Raw genomic sequence first — 21,780 nt, 5'->3', positions numbered from 1 at the left:
TCAAATTCCTAAACTTTTAAGCTTGTTTCTTCAGTTCTGAGAACATCATTTTGGTAACACTTTTCCTTGACAATTACAAAACTCTATGTGAATTTATGAATTATGCCTAATATAATGAGAATTTATTGCTGAGATGTCTGCTTGATGCCTTCCCTTTATTATAATCTCTTATGATGAAGTTTCTTACTCTCATTCTATATTGTCTGTTGTATGCCAGACTAAATATTCTACATATAAAATTCTAAATTAAAATTATTAAAGCATTATTTATAAAATATTAAATATATAACATATATAGTCTGAAGTATAATGCTATAACTGGTATTTTAAATCTAAAGAGCAGATGGTTTCTTCCACTATTGTCAAATACTTCACAATATCTCTCTTAAGAGAGATCGGGGGAAGTCTGGTGGAAAAGAAATCATGACTTCATGGAAAGGTGCTCAAGGAGCATGATTGTCAGAGTCTGAGCATCGCGAACTATTCTTGATGCTAAGTATTTTTAAAGTTCAATTTTGAATTTTCCAACTTGGACTTTATCTTATTAACAGTTGGAATCTATTTACACAAAATTTATTATGATAAACAATATGATTAGTTGAAAGTAAACAAGTAGAATTTCATCTAAATTGCACGATGTATAAAGTTATTTACAGCATAAAAAAATCTCCCGTGAGAATAGGCTTTCTGCACTCCACTGTTAAAGTACAGTATGTAGTTTCAGGTTTAAGTTTTGTTGGTGTTGTTGTTGTTTTCTTTCAGGTTTAAGTTTTAATGTCAAAGGAAGTCCTGTGATGCTTAACCTGGCATCCTATGTATTGAAACTTATATTTTAAAAATATGGGTATTTAGAAATATTTTTAAAGTAAATACTTTACTGCATAAACTATGCCAGTTATAGACATTTGGTTCCATAATTTTTTAATCCTATGCATAACATTCATTTGCCTAATGAAAATTACAAATCTAAAAAAAAGGTAACTTCAAAAAGAAAGAAAAACGAATTGCGCATAGAACTGAATAAAAACACGTGTACACTCTTTTATATAGTGCTTAGATATGTGTATGTATAGATATATGTTTGTATGTTTATGTGCACAATTCTGAAGACTTATACACTAAAATGACAAAGTGTTTTCTGCAACTTTCAGTTATGCTAAAAGAAGATGATGCAGAAATAGACAGGGATCAGAAATACAAATAATAAATACAGAATACACATTTTCTTAAGTGATATTTAGAAATATACAAAAACTATTTAGCAAACTGTTGGAAGTTAATGCCAATTACATTTCATATTTGTAAAGAATATCACTAACAGCTCCTTACAAATAACTTTAAAATGTGAAAAGAAAAATATAATTTGTCTTAGTAAGTACCATAAACGCATATTATTGCCACATACATATTCTCATGTGTATATCAATCTATTTGATGAAAAACATGTTAACAGCAAAATCAATAACTAAATAAATAATCCTTTCATCTGCCCCAATTTCTGCCACACTAATGGTTTGGTGAATCATCAAGGGGAGTTAATTATTCATTATAAATTTCAAGGAGGAGCTCCACTGAAAAATCTCTACTACTGGTCCTTCTTGGAACCAACATCAAGAGAATTCTTGGCAATCTCAAATATTACAAAGAAATATAAGGTGAGGGGCAACTACTCAGGAGAGGTTTCTAGAGCAAACCGAGCTCAGGGAGCTTACATTCCAGTTGAGAGGGGTGTGTAACGATAATTACTAATATGTTAAATAACAGTAGGGAAAAAAGATTAATCAAGAAATTACATACAAATGTCAGCCAAGGCTTTAAAAACAAAAACTTTTTTTCTGTTTCAGATGGATACAGCATCTGGAACTTTTTAACAGTAGCCCTAAACATGGTCACTATATTAAATCTGTCATTAACAAAATCATCTATAATGTAAGTGTTAGAAGCATTTTATTATCTTAAGGTTATTTCCTACTGAAGGGCTGTAGTATGAGTAGTATCATCATACTCAATAAAAGCTACTCAAAAGTAACACAGTAAAACAATAAATTCAAGTGTATACCGCACATCTTTATACAAATGCAAAGAGTTAAATCTTATAACCAGCTTTTATAAAAACGGTACTGTGAAAGAAATTACTGCAACATTACCCTTGGTTAATTATTTTCAGCATGTTAGTTAAAACTATCAATACTATAATAAGTAGTAATTTAACTTCCAGTTATGTTTTGCTAATATGTTTATAATGTAGAAAGGAAGAAAAAAATAGAGGTAATTCAACATTGCTGCATGCATTTCCTAACTTTGTATCTTCATGTGCTCTAACTGGATACATACAACTGGGGGACAATCACTTTTCCTTACATATTTTAGCTATGAGTCTTCTTAGCTGCCAGGCATCATTTAGGTCTGATGAGGCAGAATTCCATCTCTTCTACTTAGCTGTCATCCACTTAACTAATCAGAAAGTATCTGGATGACACTGTATTTTGTGAGTGAGTGAGTGAGTGAGGAAGTCAGTGTTCAACTTAAATTGAATAACATAAAGACTCCTCTCAATGGGGGAACACTGCCATCTGTCTTTGCTATGACCCAAGGTACAATACCCAATGTCCCTTTAGTGTTAATACCAAAAATACACTTAAATTTACATCCAACAGAATTGCCTCTTTCATCCAAGCAAGAGTATATTGATGCTGCTACGATACAGACTCAACATCTATTGCATATTTACTATGTGTTAGTCATCATGCTAAATACTTTTTAGGGTTATCAATTTTAATTCCCGTTACCACCTTATGAGGTAGGTAGTATTGTTATTATTTTAAAGACTGAGAACGTGAAGCTAAGCAAAGTCAAGAAACTGGTCCAACTCTCAAACCAGAAAGCTGACTGTAGAGACCACACAGTGGATTATTTGGTGCTGTGTAGGATTTATGTAAAGCCTTGAGAGAGAGATGAATTCAGAACAGAAATAAAAAGATATTTTAAAAAGTGTCACTCTCCCTGTTTTCTTATTTCTTCCAGTCCAGCATCTCTATTAAAAATAAACCATTCCTGAGATAATCATAGTAAAGACCTGTAGGGAGAAAGATCAAATGTGGCCAACGTAATTTAATCTGAATGAATAATAAAGCAGTTAGACCAAGGCCAGTCAAGTTTCATTTTCAAATTACAGGTACAAGACATTTTGTTCATCAAAAGATTCATCTGGCTCAATGCTAAAGCTTTTAAAAATAAGAGCCAAAGACAAATACCTTAAACATTCCACATAATTGCCTTAGCAGTTAGAACTAACTGGCAGAATCCTATGTAAAACAGTATTCACTTAGGTGTAAAAACTGTAGGCAACACTAACAATAAGATTACTTGCAGATAGGTGGTAATGAGGTCATTCAGGCAGATGAGGTGTCAGCAGGATATAGTTAAAGAGTAGTGAACGAACTTGGGTTACTATCTTGTAAGGAAGCCAAAGATTGTGAAATTTAGAATCTTGGCAGAGTTAGTCATTTGTAAAGCTGTTTGATACGTCAGGAAAAAAGAGAAAGGCACGTATCCTAGTACCGAAGTTTGAAAGAAAAGTAAAATAAGTCAAGATGTTTTTTTCAGGTTAAACTAGACACTATTTGAAAAAATTGAATGTGAAAAGCAAGCACTGAGAAGTATTCTCTACCAGTGAAGCTCTCTAATTCTGATATTCTTGCTTTTAAAGGCAGAAATTAATGCTTTTTTATCTATTAAACTCAAAGTTATAATAAGGGCATAATATTGTTACCATTAGGATAGTAAATATACAAATGAAGGAGCCCAAATATTTCTTTTAAATACAAGCAGATAAAAATTAGAATCACAATTTTCACATAAAGGTAAGTGCATACAATTACTGCCCAGTATTGCAATAAATTGATAGAGGCACATTAAAGATAATTCATTAGCAAGTACGTTAAAATATCACTACAGTTCAACAATATGATAATAGGGAGGGACAATACTCAGGGGATGGACAATGTTTAATGGTTATCAATAAGCCAAAACAGCAGAAAAACCCCCATGAAAATACATTTTTATTGCATGTTTTGCTAGTAAATTCATACAATTATATCTGAAAGAGGATGGTGTGATGGAGAGCTTTTGACCTCTGTTTAATATCAAATATGCAATATTATTTCCTTGAGATAATTTGGGCTTTAACCTTCATTTGGTAATGTAAATGGCTTTGTCTCCCTGTGATTTTTGGCACTTTACTTCAGACTTGCTAATAAATCTCAGCAATTTTTTTTTTTAAGTGAATTGCGTGTGCTAGGAAGAATAAAAATCAATTTAATACACCAATTTGGAACACAGGCCTGAAAATTTTGGCTTGTGTGTGTGTGTGAAGGTGGAGCAACCATGGAAATAATATGTGTGATATTAAATTAACACCTTGATAGGCATTATGTAGGGTCTCCTAAAATTTTCAAATTATTATAATAATTTACAATTTATTGTAAATGTCAGTTACATAGATGATGAAGGAATATGGCTGGCTTTAGGTACCACATCTATCCTTTTGATCTCTTTCTTCCTTTTAGGCCACCAGTACTCTTACAGTGTTCCAGACTACCACTCTGGCATATTGGTACTTATAAGTACAATGAATACTAAAAGACAACCTTGTCCATCACATAGAAATTTTCATCTATGAATAATATAGTATTTGTTCTGGTTAGTCTATTGATTTTAAATCACATTATGTAACAATTTTAGCATGCTGAAGTTTATATCTAAAATAATCAATAAAGGAAAATAAGCATTTAATATTATTTAAATAATATTTCCCTTGTGTTGTGAAGTCAAGAAGCCCCATTTGTAAAGCCACTCAATGACAAATACGAAGTATGAAATTGGCACACTATGGAGATGGCAAACATCTGACGTCAAGCAAATGCAGGGCCATGCTTCTTCTTCCCCACCAGCCAGATCAGACCTCGCTAACTCATCCGGGTACTTTCTTTCTGAGAGATGAGATGCAGTCTTAGACATATGGAAGAAACTCAAGCTTCTATTTAACACTGCACTCAAGGCAGCCAAGAACAATTTGGGATATCTTTGGAAACACCAGCACACTGGTGATCACAACTTGGGTGACAAATTCAACCTTACCATTGAGAAATTACATGGTCTGTGGTGAATCATTTGACTTCTACATGTCTCATTTTCACTCTAAAAAGATGTCAGTGAAAATATAAAGATTTGATGTGATAGATCTCTTTTCTCTCATCAGTAGAATAGAGATTTTAAATGGTAGAAGTAGTTTTAGATAAGGAGCAAATACTATTAGCACTTAAGCCAGCTCACTCTTCAGTCTAATGAAAACAATTTTTCCATTGGTATTATTTTAGGAAAAAGTGTTACTAATTAGGAAAAGTGTCCCATTTTTAACACAATCTTTTTTTTTTTTTTTTGAGACGGAGTTTCACTCTTGTTACCCAGGCTGGAGTGCAATGGTGCGATCTCGGCTCACCGCAACCTCTGCCTCCTGGGTTCAAGCAATTCTCCTGCCTCAGCCTCCCCAGTAGCTGGGACTACAGGTGTACACCACCATACCCAGCTAATTTTTTTTGTATTTTTAGTAGAGACAGGGTTTCACCATGTTGACCAGGATGGTCTTGATCTCTTGACCTCGTGATTCACCTGCCTTGGCCTCCCAAAGTGCTGGGATTGTAGGCATGAGGCATCGTGCCTGGCCAACACAATCTTTTTAAGAGTAATTTTTAAATTAATTTTCTTTATAAAGTATACAATTGCATTTGATATTTAACTAAAATTTATCTTCCTTTATACAGAAAATACTTAGAAATTAAGATTATTTTAATCTTTAACATAAACTTAATTACATTATATCAGCAAAACTTACCACCATTTTTAAGTTTTCCTATGTTTTTTAAATGTTACTCCAAAAAGGCTTAGGGGGTCCAAATACTATAGGATTAAAATGAATGAGACCCCAAACCAGGTAATTTCAGATCTCTGAAGCCTGCATATATAACATTTATTACCAGTCCTCGACATTCACTATTTTTTTGTTGACATTCACTATTTCTATAGAATAAGATATGTTATTGCTGCTTTTACCTTTGAGTTTATTTTTGTATTGCAACTAACATTTTTTAAAGTTTCATATTTTCCATAAATATACTGTATTAATTTGACAGTATTTTTATTGAAAACATTTTCTATCTTTTTAATCAAAGTATGAAATTAGATATTTCTTCATTCAGGAAGACACTGATTACATATGACTATTAATTTTGTTGTTTTTTATCAATTATAATGAGAAAATATTATGTATAGGGTAGTGAAAAGTAAATAAATTTTGGCTGAGTCAATTTAGGAATATTCTAGCCTACTGAGCCTAATATATCAGTTCTTAAGGAAATAAGCAAAAGTTGTGTATAGAAGTCCTTTGGTATGTGTGGGGGATTGGTCCTATGACACGCGTAGATACCAAAATATATAATTGCTCACGTCCTTTATATAAAATAATTTTTTGCATTTAACCTATACACATAACCTATTTGCATATAACCTATGCATATCTTCCTGTATACTGGAAATCATCTCTAGCTTACCTATAATACTTAACGTAAAAAATGCTGTATAAATAGTTGCTACACTGTATTATTTGGGCAATAATAATGATAAGAAGAAAAATATATGAACACTTTCAGTAGAGATGTAACCATCCATTTTTTCCCCAAATATTTTGGATCTGTGATTGGTTGAATCCACAGTTACAGAACCCATGAATATGAAGGACTGCCTATATGTAAAAATACATGATTTAGATATTTAGAGATTTCTTAAGAATACAGCTAGAATCTATGCTGAATAGAAACACGAACTTGCTTTATTTAAAAATTCTTGAATGGAGACTTGAAGATTACTATTTATTTCCAAGGCTAACTGGTATGAGAATTGGGTGACATAAGCATTTTCCACCAAATATTACAGTCCAAAATGACAAGTTACACTCTAGTGGCAAAATATGTTCAAAAGGTTTTGGTATATTTATATGACAACTTGAAGAACATGGAACAGCAATTTTGTTCTAAAATATGTGTTGGATCAACCCACAATCTATGTCTACTTATTTATTTTCTTCTTATCAGCATTCTCTCATCAAATTATTCCTCAAAGTTCAAGAAAAGCATAGTAGTGTTATAGCCTCTTTATGTTTAAGGCAATCTTTAATGCCATCAACTCACAAAAGCTGTGAACTCTATATCTAGTGAAACGTAACTGAATTGAGAACAAAAGAAGTAACAGAAAATCAAGTAATTACATCTGTATCTTAACATTAGTCATATCTTGATTATCTGCACCAATGGCACCAATGGAAGGGATTGGCTACAAAAAATCATATATAATCTATTTAGTGGGACTGGGTCTATGGCCTTGTGCTTAGTAGCTGAATTTCTAATTGCCCAGTGTAACTTACTGCAAATGTGTTGTGAGGATGCCCATCACCAGAAGAGTGGCCACAGATACATAATTTTGTTTCTGGAAGCAATTCCTAGGTTAAACAAAGAGAATGAGGAGTTGGCTTTTTTTTTTCCCAATCTTAAGGCTTATACTAATAATGTACATTACCATTTTTAAAAATCATTTTTAGGGATTATTATCTTGGTAGGTCAAAATAGACAAGATTATTCCACTATTGTCTCACAGTTAACTAGTATAAATTTTAAAAATAGAAATAATTTGGCAGATGGAAAGTTGAATATTTGGATCATAATAAATTAACCTATAACTAAAAAATTCACTGATTATGTACCATGAACGTGCCTTAGGAATCTTTCTTCCCACTTGTAAGCTAAGAATCATAAATACTTCTATATATTTAAATAACACTGCAATTTTAGTGTATGAAATGTTCTTTGTTCTTAAAATGTAATCATCTCTAATTCTGAAAAAGCTAACCTCTGACTTGTAATCACTTATAACCAATACAAATGAACATGAATCCTGTCCTACCGTGTCATATGAGAACAATCACAATAATCTCTTTAAATAAATGGCTGTGGTTATGCATTATCATATAAAAATTATTGCCACTAAAATATATCTAAGACTATGCAACCAACCTCCATAATATCTGTTAAAACCTGTTGAATTGTACCATTTGCATTGAAAACTACTCTATATACTCAAATGTATAGTTTGCATTTTTATCTGTAAAAGCAAAGTGATTATTTATTGATAAATGACATGGAATGTCATTTTTTACCTAAGTAGCATTAGACATTTCAAAGATTTTGTCTGAAGGGCAAAAGGATTACACTGCATTTGAATAGACCATGTGACAACACATCCTTAGACTTCATGTATGATATGAAAGGATGATCCCCATTCATAAGATACACAAGGGAAATTATAACTATACCAGAAAAGAAGAAAAGCAAGGAGGGATGTGTTAAGGGTGTCAGGGAGTATTTGTAGTGGTTTGATGCATGTAAATATTACATCTTATAAATAATTCTTTTCAAATACATCTATGAAGTTCAGAGGTTCTGTTTAAGAAATGAATTGTATATGTTTTACATGATACATGCCATTTTCTTGAAGATAAGAGGAACATCAATTCAAACAGGAAAAAATGGCTTCCAAAATATCCTTTTCCTCCTGTTTCCTAGGAAGAAGTATGTCACCTGATGCTAGCAGATGAAGACTGAGGGGGGAAATGTTCAAGTTATATTTTACTTTCAGAAGCCAACAAATACATTTTCATCTAAATTATTTTGTCAACAGCCTTGTGGTACCCTTGCTAACCTTATTTGGCACCAGTGCATAATTAGATACACAGGGGTGTGACTCCAATTGAAGGTGTTGGCATTGTAGCACTCTGTGAAAATATTAACTATGAGGTTAACTCCAATTTTCTCTTCTTTAATTAAATGCACATGGTACTAATGAGGTAACCTACTGTTCCTTGATAGCACTAATTAGCTAAGAGGAGAGTACACTCTCACACTGCAATTTAAACCTAAAAATAAGGTTGAAATATGCTAATTGCAGGCAATTTAAAACAGTACAAGTTGAAGAACTAGTCATAATAAGAGAAACTGACTGCTTTACAGCTAGGCAGCTGTAACTTTGGTTAATATCAAAACAAGCCACATGATTTTTGGACTGCTATTTAACAAGGTCATAAGCATCCTTAAAAAATGAAATGCTATTCCATACCATAACAATAAACCAGACTAACACTAATAAAACCCTCAGATAGACATTCATCTACGTTAAAAAAAGTGATTGTCACAATAACTCCAAAGCTGCCATGACACTGTTTATATTTAATACTGAAAATTAAACTTTATAAATAAGTAATGTCAACTTAAATTATTTCAAGAGCACCTAAGTTAAATAAAATATTAATATTTGTGTCCCTAGCATTAACAAAACATGGTGGGATTATGAAGTTTTGTCATCCCAGTCAGCTCAGAAGGGATGATACAGAGAGTAAGTCTCACTCCTGGAGGAGGAGTACATAAACAGGAAATATTGAGATGATGTACAAGTACAACAATAAAAATACACAAAAATACTATGGAACAAAAGTGTATAGTTACAGATTTAAGGGATACAGATGCCAAAATATCAAAAGGATTTCATTAAAAAGGAGGTTTTTCATTAGAATTCTACTAGTTTTGTAGCTCTGGGATGGAAGCTGCCTGAGGCTTCACCATGAGGATGTTTCCCATTCTTAGCTCAACTGACTCAGAAACATAATTCCTGTAAACTTAACCAAGTTCCAAACATATCTTCCTCAGATACTATCTCAAATATTTCCTAAATTTAACAAAGGCATAACCTTGACAAAAAAATAAGACCAGGAAGAGCCTTTTGTTTCATTAACGATGATATGTTTGGATTGGTACACAGTATATTTTTATTGTTTTTCTATCCCTAAAATCTATGATATATCATATTTTTATCAACCAGAAACACCGACTAACAAAAACACTCCTATCAAATCATTCCTGTTGCCAGAGAGAGAAATAAAGCATATTAAAATGATACTGTAATTCATCCCCATCCACAGGGACAAGAGACAGAACTGTCTGACACTGAGGGCTCACAGTGACATTTCCCTGTTCCTGTCACTTTGCATGGAAAATTATAAAACATAACAGTTAAACACTCAATACAAATAAAGAGTTAGAAGGCAAAATTTGTGAAAAGAGAAAGTCAAGAACAGTAACTTACACATAAAGTAACCTAATGAAAGGCAAAGGCTTTTAAGTAACTCATTAGTTTCTACAGTTGAAAGTAAGTGAGAATAAACTTTGCACTATCATTAGCCTGCCATCATATCTTGCCAACAGGCTTGGTTGAAGAAATTGTGCTTTGAGAAACCCACCCAGGTTCTTCTCATGGTGTCCCTAAAGCTTTTTATGACAGGTGGAGACAGAATGTTGGTTAGAGATGCAATAAAACTCTGATCAACCATGCTTTAACAGATCCATGAAACTGCAGGTTTGTAAAGAAGTAGCAAGACGAATAAAATCAGACAGTCACTAAGAAATTGATCTCCTGGAGGCAACCTGACATACTCCAGCAAATCACAGGGAAACACAATGGGAACAGATATTTTAAATGCTTGCATCTGTTTCAAATAAGCACTAAAGAAACCTTTAACAGTGAAAAGGACAGACAATGTACTGTAACAGGCTTTCAACATAAACTTCAGAAGAAATCTATTCTTCAATTAAATGCGAATCATTGTAATTTTTTTTTAAAACAATAAAGAGTAAGTCATTTAGTGCTGAACCTAAGAATGCTGGCTCTGGAGATAGTCTGCTGAGCTTCAGATCTTACACTTACTAGTGGTGTGACCTTGAGCAAAATGCTTAGCTTCTCTTGTATTCTCTCTCTAGACAGAGGATAATAAGTAACATTATCAGAAGATTATTAAATATATCAATTGTAAAGTAATTAGAACAGTGCAGGTACCCATATATTACCATTTATTAGCTATATACTTATTTGTTAGCTGTCATTGTTGCTTCAAAATAGTACTCAATTTTCAGATAAAAAGATTCATTGTTTCTACTATGTATAAAATGCTAGTATGTATAATAAAGGTTGCAAAAATTCCAAAGACATTGCATCTGTTTTCAACCTATCAGTAAACTTCATGATACATATTACTCTCCTGTATGAATAAAGAAATAATTGTTTTCCTTTTAGAAACCTGGTGGAGCAAAGCAAGACGTTAATATGGGTGTGTTTATATTTAGTGACAAGGTGAAATGACTTGTAAGAAAGAGAATACTTTTTTTGCAAAGTTGATGAAGTGTAGTTTTCATAGAAAAATATATAATATATACACAGTATTAATATTATATATTGGCCCTTCCTAACAAATGAAAATATTTTAAATTATTTACTATAATTTGTTTTTTGAGATTGGTTGAAATGACCCTCACATTTTTCTTTAACATGTTTAAAACTTTAGTGTCTTATAATATTTAGGATAAAATAACATCTGAATGGAATAGTGGTTGTCTTAGTCCATTCATGTTGCTATAAAGGAATACATGAGGCTGAACAATTTATAGAGAAAAGAGGCTTATTTGGCTCATAGTTCTGCAAGCTATACAAGAAGCATGGTGTTGTCATCTGCATCTGGTGAGGGCCTCAAGTGGCTTCCACTCATAGCAGAAATGGAAGGGGAAACACGTGTAGAGATCACATGATGAGAGAGGAAACAAGAGTGGAGGAAGTATCAGGCTCTTTTTAAAAACCAGCCCTGTGGGAAATAATAGAGTGAGACATCACTCACCATCACAAGGATGGCAGCAAGACATTCATGAGGAATCCACTCCCATGACCCCAACACTTCCCATGAGGCCCCACCTTGGGGTCAAATTTCAACATGAGATTTAGAATGTCAAATATTCAAGGTATAGGACTGGGCTACATTTTAAAAGTACAAAAATGAAAAAAAAAAAACAATGTTCAGCTAGTCGAGAAGTATGGACATTCTTCACATGTTATGAAACAAATCAAACTTTAAAACAATAACAAAAATAAATGGTTGATTGTTTTTCTGCCCCTCCAACTGTTTTGTTGTGTTTGCTCATTTGGTTGCTTGTTTCTAGGACATCCATCATATCTGATGGAAACTGTCCCAGGGACAATGTAGCTATTAGGTTGTACCAGGATGACATATTTTAGCTTTGCAAATTCATACAACTTCATCCTTCTCCAGTTTTAAATTTATGAAAAACAAATTTTAAATTTCATAAGTCAGACAGAGGAGATGAAGAAAAGATAAATGGTACTTATAAACTGTTTGGAGTATTCTACAAGACAGGTGGATTGCAGAAGTTGTTCTCTTGGGATTAAGTGCCCCAGAAGACAAAATCTGTTTAAGCGCATGTCTAAAAAATTTTCACTCTTTATTCTGATGTAGTTAGCCTTGTCTTACTTTCTTTTGTGACACAGATAGAGTCCAAAACCTGTACAACATTGAGAAGACCATGGTGTGGACTGAGGAAGGAAAGTCCAGAAAGGTAAATTATTTGTAAAAAGTTATGCTTTTATTTATTTACTTATTTTGAGGCTGCTGTGTGTCATATATCCTACTATACAGGTTCCCAAACTTGAGCATGTAAAATAATCTCTGGAGAAGCTTGTTATGATTGCATATTCCAGGCTCCCTTCCTAGTGATTCAGATTCAAAAGATCTGGGATAGTGTCCAGGGATATGCATTTTAACAAGGATCTTGATTATTGTGATTTGAAGATCTATGGTCATACTTTGAGAAATATTGCCTTCTGTTCATGATATTTGCATGATAGATAATTTTTCTTTCTTTTAGTCCATTACTAATTTAGTCAACGTTTTTTCAGTACCTACTTTGACCCATAAACTATATTACCCATGTGGATATAAAGGTGAATGAAAATGATCTCTCCATTTAAAGGAGAATGGAAAAAAACAACAACTTAAGTGCCATTTGCATGGACTCTGATTTTTTTGTGTGTCCAAGTGTGAACCCCTTTGGCAATCTGATAAAATCTAGAATCACCTTCTTAGAAAAGAAAAAATTGGTTGCATACAATAAAATAAGGTATCAGAGAAAAAATGGATTATATTGAGATTCAGTTATTAAAATATTAAAAAGCCACATTTGTGAAATATTAATAAGTATGTTATTTATTAATGCATTAAATAATAAGATATTATAGCAGGCATAGCAACTACTACAATTTTCAGTAATGGGAACAAATAACATTTCTAGATTTTTTTTTTTTTTTTTTTTTTTTTGAGAAAGGGCTTCACTCTGTTGCCAAGACTGGAGGACAGTAAAACAATCACTGTCACATCGCCTCCTAGGCTCAAGTGATCCTCCCACCTCTGTCTCTCAAGTAGCTGGGACTACAAGTGCACACCACCATGCTCAGCTAACTTTCTCTAATTTTTGTAGAGACAAGTCTCCCTATATTCACCAGGCTGATCTTGAACTCCTGGGCTCATGTGATGCTCCCTCCTAGGCCTCCCAAAGTGCTGGAATTATAGGCATGAGCCACTATACCTGGCCATATTTCTAGATACTGTTACCAACTGTGATGAGACAGAAACACTTCTTGTAATTCCTATCACTGACAATGTCACAGATACCGCTAACACTAGTGTGGTGTGTTGCCTCCATTCAAAGTAGAAGAATATGTTGAGTTTCAATTAGGAGTGAAAATAAGAATAAGTTTTTTCTTCCATTTAAGTTCATAAATGTCCTGAATTCTATCCATCGATCCTAAGTTTTAAAGTTCCTGTATTAGAGACAAATGTATTGTTGAAGGCATAAAAAGAACAGTTTGACCATTACTGAAAGAAGGCATTTTCTAGCTGGCTCCCAAGGAATGAGTAGGGAATTCATTACTTGGAAAAACATGAGAAAAAAAAGGGAGAATGGAAAGGGTTTAGGATTATGCCTATACAATGTGATAGTTTTGGTAGGAGTATGATATAAATGGGGCCAGCAGCTGAGAGGCAAGGCTACGAAGATTTGGATTATGAAGAGTTTTGCAGATTGGGAATTAGTAGATTGTTTATTTATTTATTTATTATTTATTTATTATTTTTAAGACAAGTATAAAGCATGAGGGTGTAAGTTCAGACTGAAATTGGCTGGCAGCCTAAGTTTCCCAAAGATGCATTAGACAATTGCTTCTGGTAAGGGCCAAAGCAGTAGCAGTGAAATGAAAAAAGGATACCCAATTTGAGCACAGGCTAACTTCTGAGGATTTGATGACTACCTGAGTGACTAAGTGAGAGAATAAAGGATAAGGGGCATTGGAAGCAGACTGTGATACCACTAGAAAGATAGTAAAAAAAAAGACAATTTTTAAAGAATGAAAGAGAATTTGGAAATGGTAAATGAGAAGTTGACGGCTGAACATCTAGGTAGATGTTCCTAGCAGACTTCTGGGTATACAAGATTTAAGTTCAGGAGATGAGGCAAGCTATACAAATACCTGAGAATCAGCACCTTATATAGTGGTAATGCCACAGGGAGTGGATAAGTTCTGGCAGTGAGGTCATTTAAAGGAGTAGTTTTCAGCCTGCACTGTGGGTCAGCATCACACATAGAGCTCTGTATACATAATGATGGTGGGGTTCAACTTCCTGATTTAACTGGGCTTGGTGGAGACCAGACATTTTAACAAATAAACATCTCAAGTAATGATAATGTGCAACCAGAGTTTTAGCACCACTGATATAAAAGTTAATAGAAAAAGTTATAGACAAGAGATAAGGAAAAGCCAACAAAACACAAAGAAGAGGAATGTCAAGGTAAGTGGTATCAAAAGTCTCAAATATTTTGACAGGATCTACTAACATGAGAATTGAATTCAACTCTCTGAGGTGGTCAATGATATTCAATAGAACTGTTTCAGAAAGGTAGTGATATGGTTTATCTCTGTCCCCACCCAAATCTCATCTTGAATTGTAGTTCCCATAATCCCCATATGTCATGGGAGGGACGAGGTGGGAGGTAATAGAATCATGGGGGCAGCTATTTCCCGTACTGTTCTCATGATAGTGAATACGTCACAGGAGATCTAATGGTTTTGTAAAGGGGAGTTCCGCTGCACACGCTCTCTTGCCTGCCGCTACGTAAGATGTGCCTTTAACTCCTCCTCTGCCTTCTGCCATGACTGTGAGGCCTCCACGGCTGTGTGGAATTTGAGTCCATTAAACCTTTTTTTCTTTATAAGTTACTCAGTCTCAGGTATGTCTTTATTAGCAGCATGATAACAGACTAATACAGGTAGTAAGAAAAGAAACCAAGTTATATTACGTTGGAAAAAGAACAGAAGTTGAAGTGTAAACAATTCTAATGGCCCCATGATGAAAAAAAACATGGTTAAGATAATTGTCTGATATAAAACTAATAGGGATGTATGAATGTGATTTTGTTTAATTGGCGTTTTGTTTTTAAAGGTCGGAAGGGAAGGCACACCGAGAAATGGGGGACTGAAGACACAGGAATGGAGATGCACTGCAGCTGACAGGATGAGGTTCTGGAAGAGGTGGACTGGGGCAGCTGTCACGCACAGGAAGAGAAATTGGCCTTGGAGAGAAGATCTTATTATGATACAAGGGATATAATCAGAGATGCCAATGTAAGTTTGTCTTGGGAGTACAGGTAAGAGAGGTAGAGGGAGTTCTTGCCCGGCGGTCTCTAATTTTTTTTTCTGAAGTAAAGGTAAAGTCACTGAGAACAGGGGAATGGGTGTGACTTAGATGCTTTAAGGGTACAGTGAAGGCTAGAAACTGATGCAGAGAGAGAGGCAGAGTAAGGTGTCCAGAGACCTGTGAAACATTTGCTAAAAATCAATGAAGACTAGCCTAAAGTTAGAGAATCAATACTGCCTGATACTGTTATTCTCTGTAGGACTATTCAGTAGCTTGCTTGGGAGTAGGAATAAGAAAAGCTACAGCTTGAGAAATGGAAGAACAAATGCTGTAGCAGGGTCACAAAGAATGGTTCAGAATAGTGAGAGTGTCTAAGGTCATCCTTAATCATGGGCTACAACATGATCAGGAAGAAGTCTGGGTGGGTGAAAGTGGTGGTGGGCTATCTGTGGGAATAACAAAAGAGCATGGTGCAAGAGAACATGGTGCTCCGAATAGGAATTCCTTAAGTCCACCAATTTAAAGTGATTTTAAAGAATAGGTCCAAGTTAGGCATGGTGGCTCATGTCCATAATTCCAGCACTCTGGGAAGCTGAGGTAGAAGAGTGACTTGAGCCCCAAGAGTAAGAAGCTAGCAGTAAACTATGATCATGCCACTGCACTCCGGTGTGGGCTACAGAGGAAGACCATGTCTCAAAAAAAAAAAAAAATAAAAAAAACAAGGATAGGTCCATGGCCATGGAGAACATTTTTAAAGACATTTATTCATGAAGGTTTGTAATTTTTATGCTTGTTTTCTTTATGGATCAGTATAAAGTTTTAAAAGCAGTATATTTTCTTTTGCCTCGTAAGCACGTGACAAGTGCCATTCATTGGTAGCAAACTCAACATGAAGATCCAAATTTACAAAATTAAATGAGAGATTACTATTTCCTTAAGAGAAGAAATTATTCAAATTAAGAGTAGTTTAGACAGTATTTATTTAAATAGAAGACAAACTTATTTAAAATAAATTTGATTTTTTAATAATCTTTAGGAAGATAGTGCATAGATTGAGGTATAATTGCATAAATTAGTGAATCTTTATACATGAATACATTACTCAGTGCTATTGCCCTGTAGTTCTCTATTGTATTGAGTTTTCTTGGTGTTGAAAGAGTAACATTCTTTGAGGAAAAAAAAAACAAAACTCATGTCAAAGCTAGGCTGCAGTCTAGACGCAAAACAACTCAAAGTTAACATATATGAAATCTGTTGACATTGCCTACTTAGCGTTTACTCCTCTATTTGGTAACAGCACCACTTTTTTCTTTGGGAACTACCTTCATTCTGTACCCCATTACATGCAAATTGGTGGGACTGGCTCAAGGGAGAGTAGGTGATACAAGTTAGGCCAATTAAATTTCCTCTCCTAAGAACTTCATTTTTTAGGTATGTGACATGTGCATAACAAACAGTGGGAGTTCATGGAATCCAGTGACGGGGATGCAAGTAGCCTCTTAGATCCTATTCTGCTTTTTGCTCTTTCTGAGACTAGATTTTTGCTTAGCTTTTCCTTGTATTTTGTAAGCAACTCTATAACCTCTGAATATAGTTAACTATTATTTTTAAAAGATTTCTGTGACTCGAAATCAAAGTTATAAATTAACAAGATAACTTTAATATACATATTTCAGTCAATGATCATACTGTGAAAATTAGAATTAAATCTTAATAACTTTAAAAATAAATTTTGGAGCAAATTTTAGGTTATAATCCATTTACAAGGAACAGCAAAGATAAGCCTAAAAGTCATGATCTTGCCCTCATTTTTCATTGTTTGCAAACATAAGTGAAGCAATTAAAAATTGTTATTATAATTTCAGTTCTTTTTTCGGGGGATGGGGGTGGACAGAGTCTTGCTCTGTCACCCAGGCCAGAGTGCAGTGGCACAATCTCAGCTGACTGCAACCACTGCCTCCTGGGCTCAAGCAATTCTTGTGCCTCTGCCTACCAAGTAGTTGACATTACCGGTGTGTGCCACCATGCCAGGCTAATTTTTTAGCATTTTGGTATTTTTAGGTTTCCCTATGTTGGCCAGGCTGGTCTCAAACTCCTAGCCTCAAGAGATCCCTTGCCTCTGCATCTCAAAGTGCTGGGATTACAGGTGTGAACCACTGCACCTGACCATAATTATAGTTTTATAAATATATTTTTCCATCCCAAAATGTCAGCTTGTTTAATCAGACTTTACATTGTACAAAGCATGACTTAATATGTAAAAATGGCAAAATAAAACTTTGGGTTAAATACAATATAGCAACACAGCACAGTTTACTAATGGGCATTTGCATATTTTATTTTGTTTATTTATTTTTTCTTTGAGACGGAGTTTCGCTCTTGTTACCCAGGCTGGAGTGCAATGGCATGATCTCGGCTCACCGCAACCTCTGCCTCCTGGGTTCAGGGAATTCTCCTGCCTCAGCCTCCTGAGTAGCTGGGATTACAGGCACGCGCCACCATGCCCAGCTAATTTTTTGTATTTTTAGTAGAGATGGGGTTTCACCATGTTAACCAGGATGGTCTTGATCTCTTGACCTCATGATCCACCTGCCTCGGCCTCCCAAAGTGCTGGGGCATATTTTATTTTTATCGTAATTTAACATTACACACTCATACAGTTTTTCTTCAACAGATTAAAAATGTAAAATAAACGCTGCTCTTTTTATTAAAATAGGCTAGGTTAACAAAGAAAGTTTAGTGGCAACCACTGTCCCAATGCAGATACCATAGGTATTTGGAGGATTGAGATTTTAAAGTTCTTTATATTAACCAATTAAATCCATTGACATTCTTAAAGTAAGATTTTTAATTAATTTTAAAATAAGATATTTTTAAGATTAAAAAGGACTTAACAAAGATTACAGAATGTAACAGTGTCAAATTCAGATTTTTCACCCTGTTCATCCCCTTCTTTTTCACTTCAAAGAGCTGCTATCATAGCTGACATTAATTGGCACACTTGTTAGAAATTGCAGCAGAGAAGCCAATGATAGAAAGAGCATATGGACACCTCTTAAGCCAGGTTGTCTCCACAGACAGGTAAGGCTGAAATCAAGGAAGGGGCAGATGACGTGGCTGTTGTCTGTGGGCAGGCTAAAATCTACATACACCTGTTCACTGAGTACATATCCAACTTGAATTTCCAGGAATGCTAATCAAATATCTTTCATGTGCCTAAAGTCACTGAAAAAGAAAAGCTGTGCATAGCGCTCCTAAAGGGATATAGTTATTAAATTTTGAGAGAGCACAAAGGCAGAAGACAATAGGTACTTCTGACATGAGATATTCCTGCAGAATGGGCTATTTTGTTTTTGCTTATTTGTATGCATGTTTGCTTTATTCAAGAGAAGAGTTTAAGCTCTTTGGAAAAAAAATTGCTGGATTTCTTATGAACATCTGGAGAATGAAAGACAAAAATTTAACATATATAATAATTAATAGACAAAAAATAGCTTTTATGTATATACTGCCATCTCTCTTCTGTGGGACACTACAGAACACCACTCACTAGGTTAAGAATCAGCTGCAAAATCAAGCAGGAACTACTAACCCCAAGAATGCACAGACAAATCAGAAAGGCAAACAGTTAGTGATGAGTATCATGGTAAACACTATGACAGATGTATGCACAGGGGCAAAGGAAGCATAGATAAAGGGTACTTGTAGGGCAGATGAGATAATAAAGGCCTCTGAGTAAGAATAAATGGACACCACTGTACAAATGGAGGTATGGTGGGATAAAGATGGAGAACATTTAAGACTAAAGAAGTGGTCACTGTAAAAACTTGAAGGCGTCTGACCCCTGATGTATTCTGAGAAGCACAGACAGTCCCATAAAGTCAAACAAATTAATTCTGGGGAAGAAGGGATGTAGGGTTGAGGACAAAAAGAGAAGCAAAAGCCAGCTCTACAAGAGCCCCATATAAAGCAACTTGGGCTTCATGCACTTGGGATTTCTCATTATTGCGTATACCATCTGTCTTTTCTCCTGAAGGATAAATGAAGGATCAAATACGTAAAAACATTTCTGACATATCTGGAGTCCTATTAGTGTTATCCTCAAGAAGTAACTGTGATGAATGCAGAATTGACACAAGATATTCTTTTAAATAAAGACTTAATAGTAATTTCTTGGCAGCAAACAATAACTTTGTTTCTATGAACTCCATCCCCTCTTTCTTCCTGTCAGTTGATTTCCTATGACTTCATATGTTTTATTACTTAATATTCTTTCTTAGATTCATTAAATACATGAGTAATTTCCAGTACGTTAAAAATTCAGGGCCAGGTGAGATGGCTCAGGCCTGTAATCCCAGCATTTTGGTAAGCTGAGGCAGATGGTGAAGTCAGGAGTTCAAGACTAGCCTGGCCAAGATGGTGAAACCCCGTCTCTACTAGAAATACAGAAATTAGTCAGGTGTGGTGACGGATGCCTATAATCCCGGCTACTTGGGAGGCTGAGGCAGGGAACTGCTTGAATCCACAAGGCAGAGGCTGCAGTGAGCCTAGATCATACTACTGCATTCCAGCCTGGGAAACAGAGACTCATCTCAAAAAAAAAAAAAAAAAAAGTTTGGTGTCAAAATTCTTGTTGCAAAATTCTGCCTGCTTTTCAGAACAGAAAAACAGAAGAGTACTAAAATAAAACTTACCTGAATTGCATTGTCATTAGACGTATACAAATAAATTTTGTACTACCCAAACATAAAGGAAGAAAATAATTTGACAAGGTTCTACATTTCCATTTTTAGGAATGTTTTGTGATAAACCAAATAAAAAAATTTGGAAAACACAATCTTAGCTCAAGTTTATAATACAGCACTAAAGAAAGTGAAATGAACATTTTAAAATTTGAAGTTCAGGAAAAGAAATACTTCGTATTATGTTTTACATGAATGTTGCCCCTTTCTTTGCTATATAGAGTAATTAGAGTATAATTTCACAGATTATATATATTTTTCTTAATGTGATTTTCAGACTACATCTAATGGAAAATACCTGGTTAGGATTAAGACACATAGTACAGATGTTAAACTACATTTGCATGCAATTATTTCTAAAACAAATGCCAGGGTATTGGATCTATTGAAATGGCTTTCAGGATGGCTGGCAGGACATATGAAACCAGCTTCCAATCTCTGAGTAAGCCTATATTGTGAATATTTCAAATCAGGACACTGAGCACAGACTAACCTTAGATTTTCCAAAAATGTATGGAAATAGGATTTGAGCCTAAGTATTTAATGTAGGGATTTATTAATTTTTAAGCAAAAATCTTTCTTGCTTAATGTAAAAAATTCATTTTACATATTAATTTCAAGAGATGAAAAAATAAAATTACTTAAAAAAATAATAGGCAGACCAAACCAAAATAGTAACAGAATAGATGTATTATACACCATTTAGCTTGTTTTAGAGTTTTTCCTTCAAAAAAATACAAAATATCTTTAAAGTTATTATTTTTTCTTAATAGAAATCTCACTATAGCTTATATTCTTATAGAGATATACTTTCAAGCAACAAACTAAACTATTCAAAATAATTCCAAAGTACATTTGTCGTGAATTTAATCAGAAACTTTGTCAGCATCAATAAATACTGTGCTTTATAGGGTATTATGTTTTCATGGAGGGACTGATCATGGATGTCCTCAGAGTTTATGGATGAGGAAAGCACTTCAATTACTTTTCAGTGGTTTTTTTCTGTGGGAATGTATTTTTGGATTAGAACTTGATTCAATGAATGAATCACGAAGAGTCACTGCAATATCTACTATATATCAAAACAAAACACGATAATATTACTAATTTTTCCAAAGTCACAGAGTACCAGTATCTCTTTTACTGTATGCTTTATTTCTTAGGGGGGAGCAATTCAGATTATGGTCACCCCTAGGAATGTATGAGGGGACTGGAGGATGTGGCAGTTCCTCTTTTGATCCCTGGAGGGGAAGCAGCAGCCCCCGGATCAGCTTCTATTCATCTGGTGTTGGTCTCAGTGGCAGCTCCTTTTCTTGCCAGTAAGGATACATGAGGAATAGAGACTGCATG

At 34.4% G+C, this 21,780-nt stretch overlaps 1 protein-coding gene across 50 annotated transcripts in view; it reads right to left on the bottom strand.

Moving 5' to 3' along the window:
- The window catches only part of FOXP2 (forkhead box P2), a 593,473-nt gene that overhangs the window by 118,677 nt on the left and 453,016 nt on the right, over positions 1-21,780 (bottom strand). For 22 of the 50 annotated variants that reach the window (XM_078343237.1, XM_054237452.2, XM_054237459.2 and 19 more), the window contains one exon: positions 7,478-7,552. The exons of the other annotated variants lie outside the window; for them this stretch is intronic. Coding sequence is in view for 18 of the 22 variants with exons in the window: in XM_054237452.2 (XP_054093427.1) it covers positions 7,478-7,552 (75 nt within the window). In the remaining 4 variants the exon portion in view is untranslated. The remainder of the gene's footprint in view (positions 1-7,477; positions 7,553-21,780) is intronic. 50 annotated transcript variants of the gene reach the window in all.

This window comes from Callithrix jacchus, chromosome 11, assembly GCF_049354715.1.
Source record: "Callithrix jacchus isolate 240 chromosome 11, calJac240_pri, whole genome shotgun sequence".
NCBI classification, from domain to species: Eukaryota; Metazoa; Chordata; class Mammalia; order Primates; family Cebidae; genus Callithrix; species Callithrix jacchus.
Note: the sequence above shows the minus strand (reverse complement) of the source record. Positions and strands in the feature narration are given on the sequence as shown.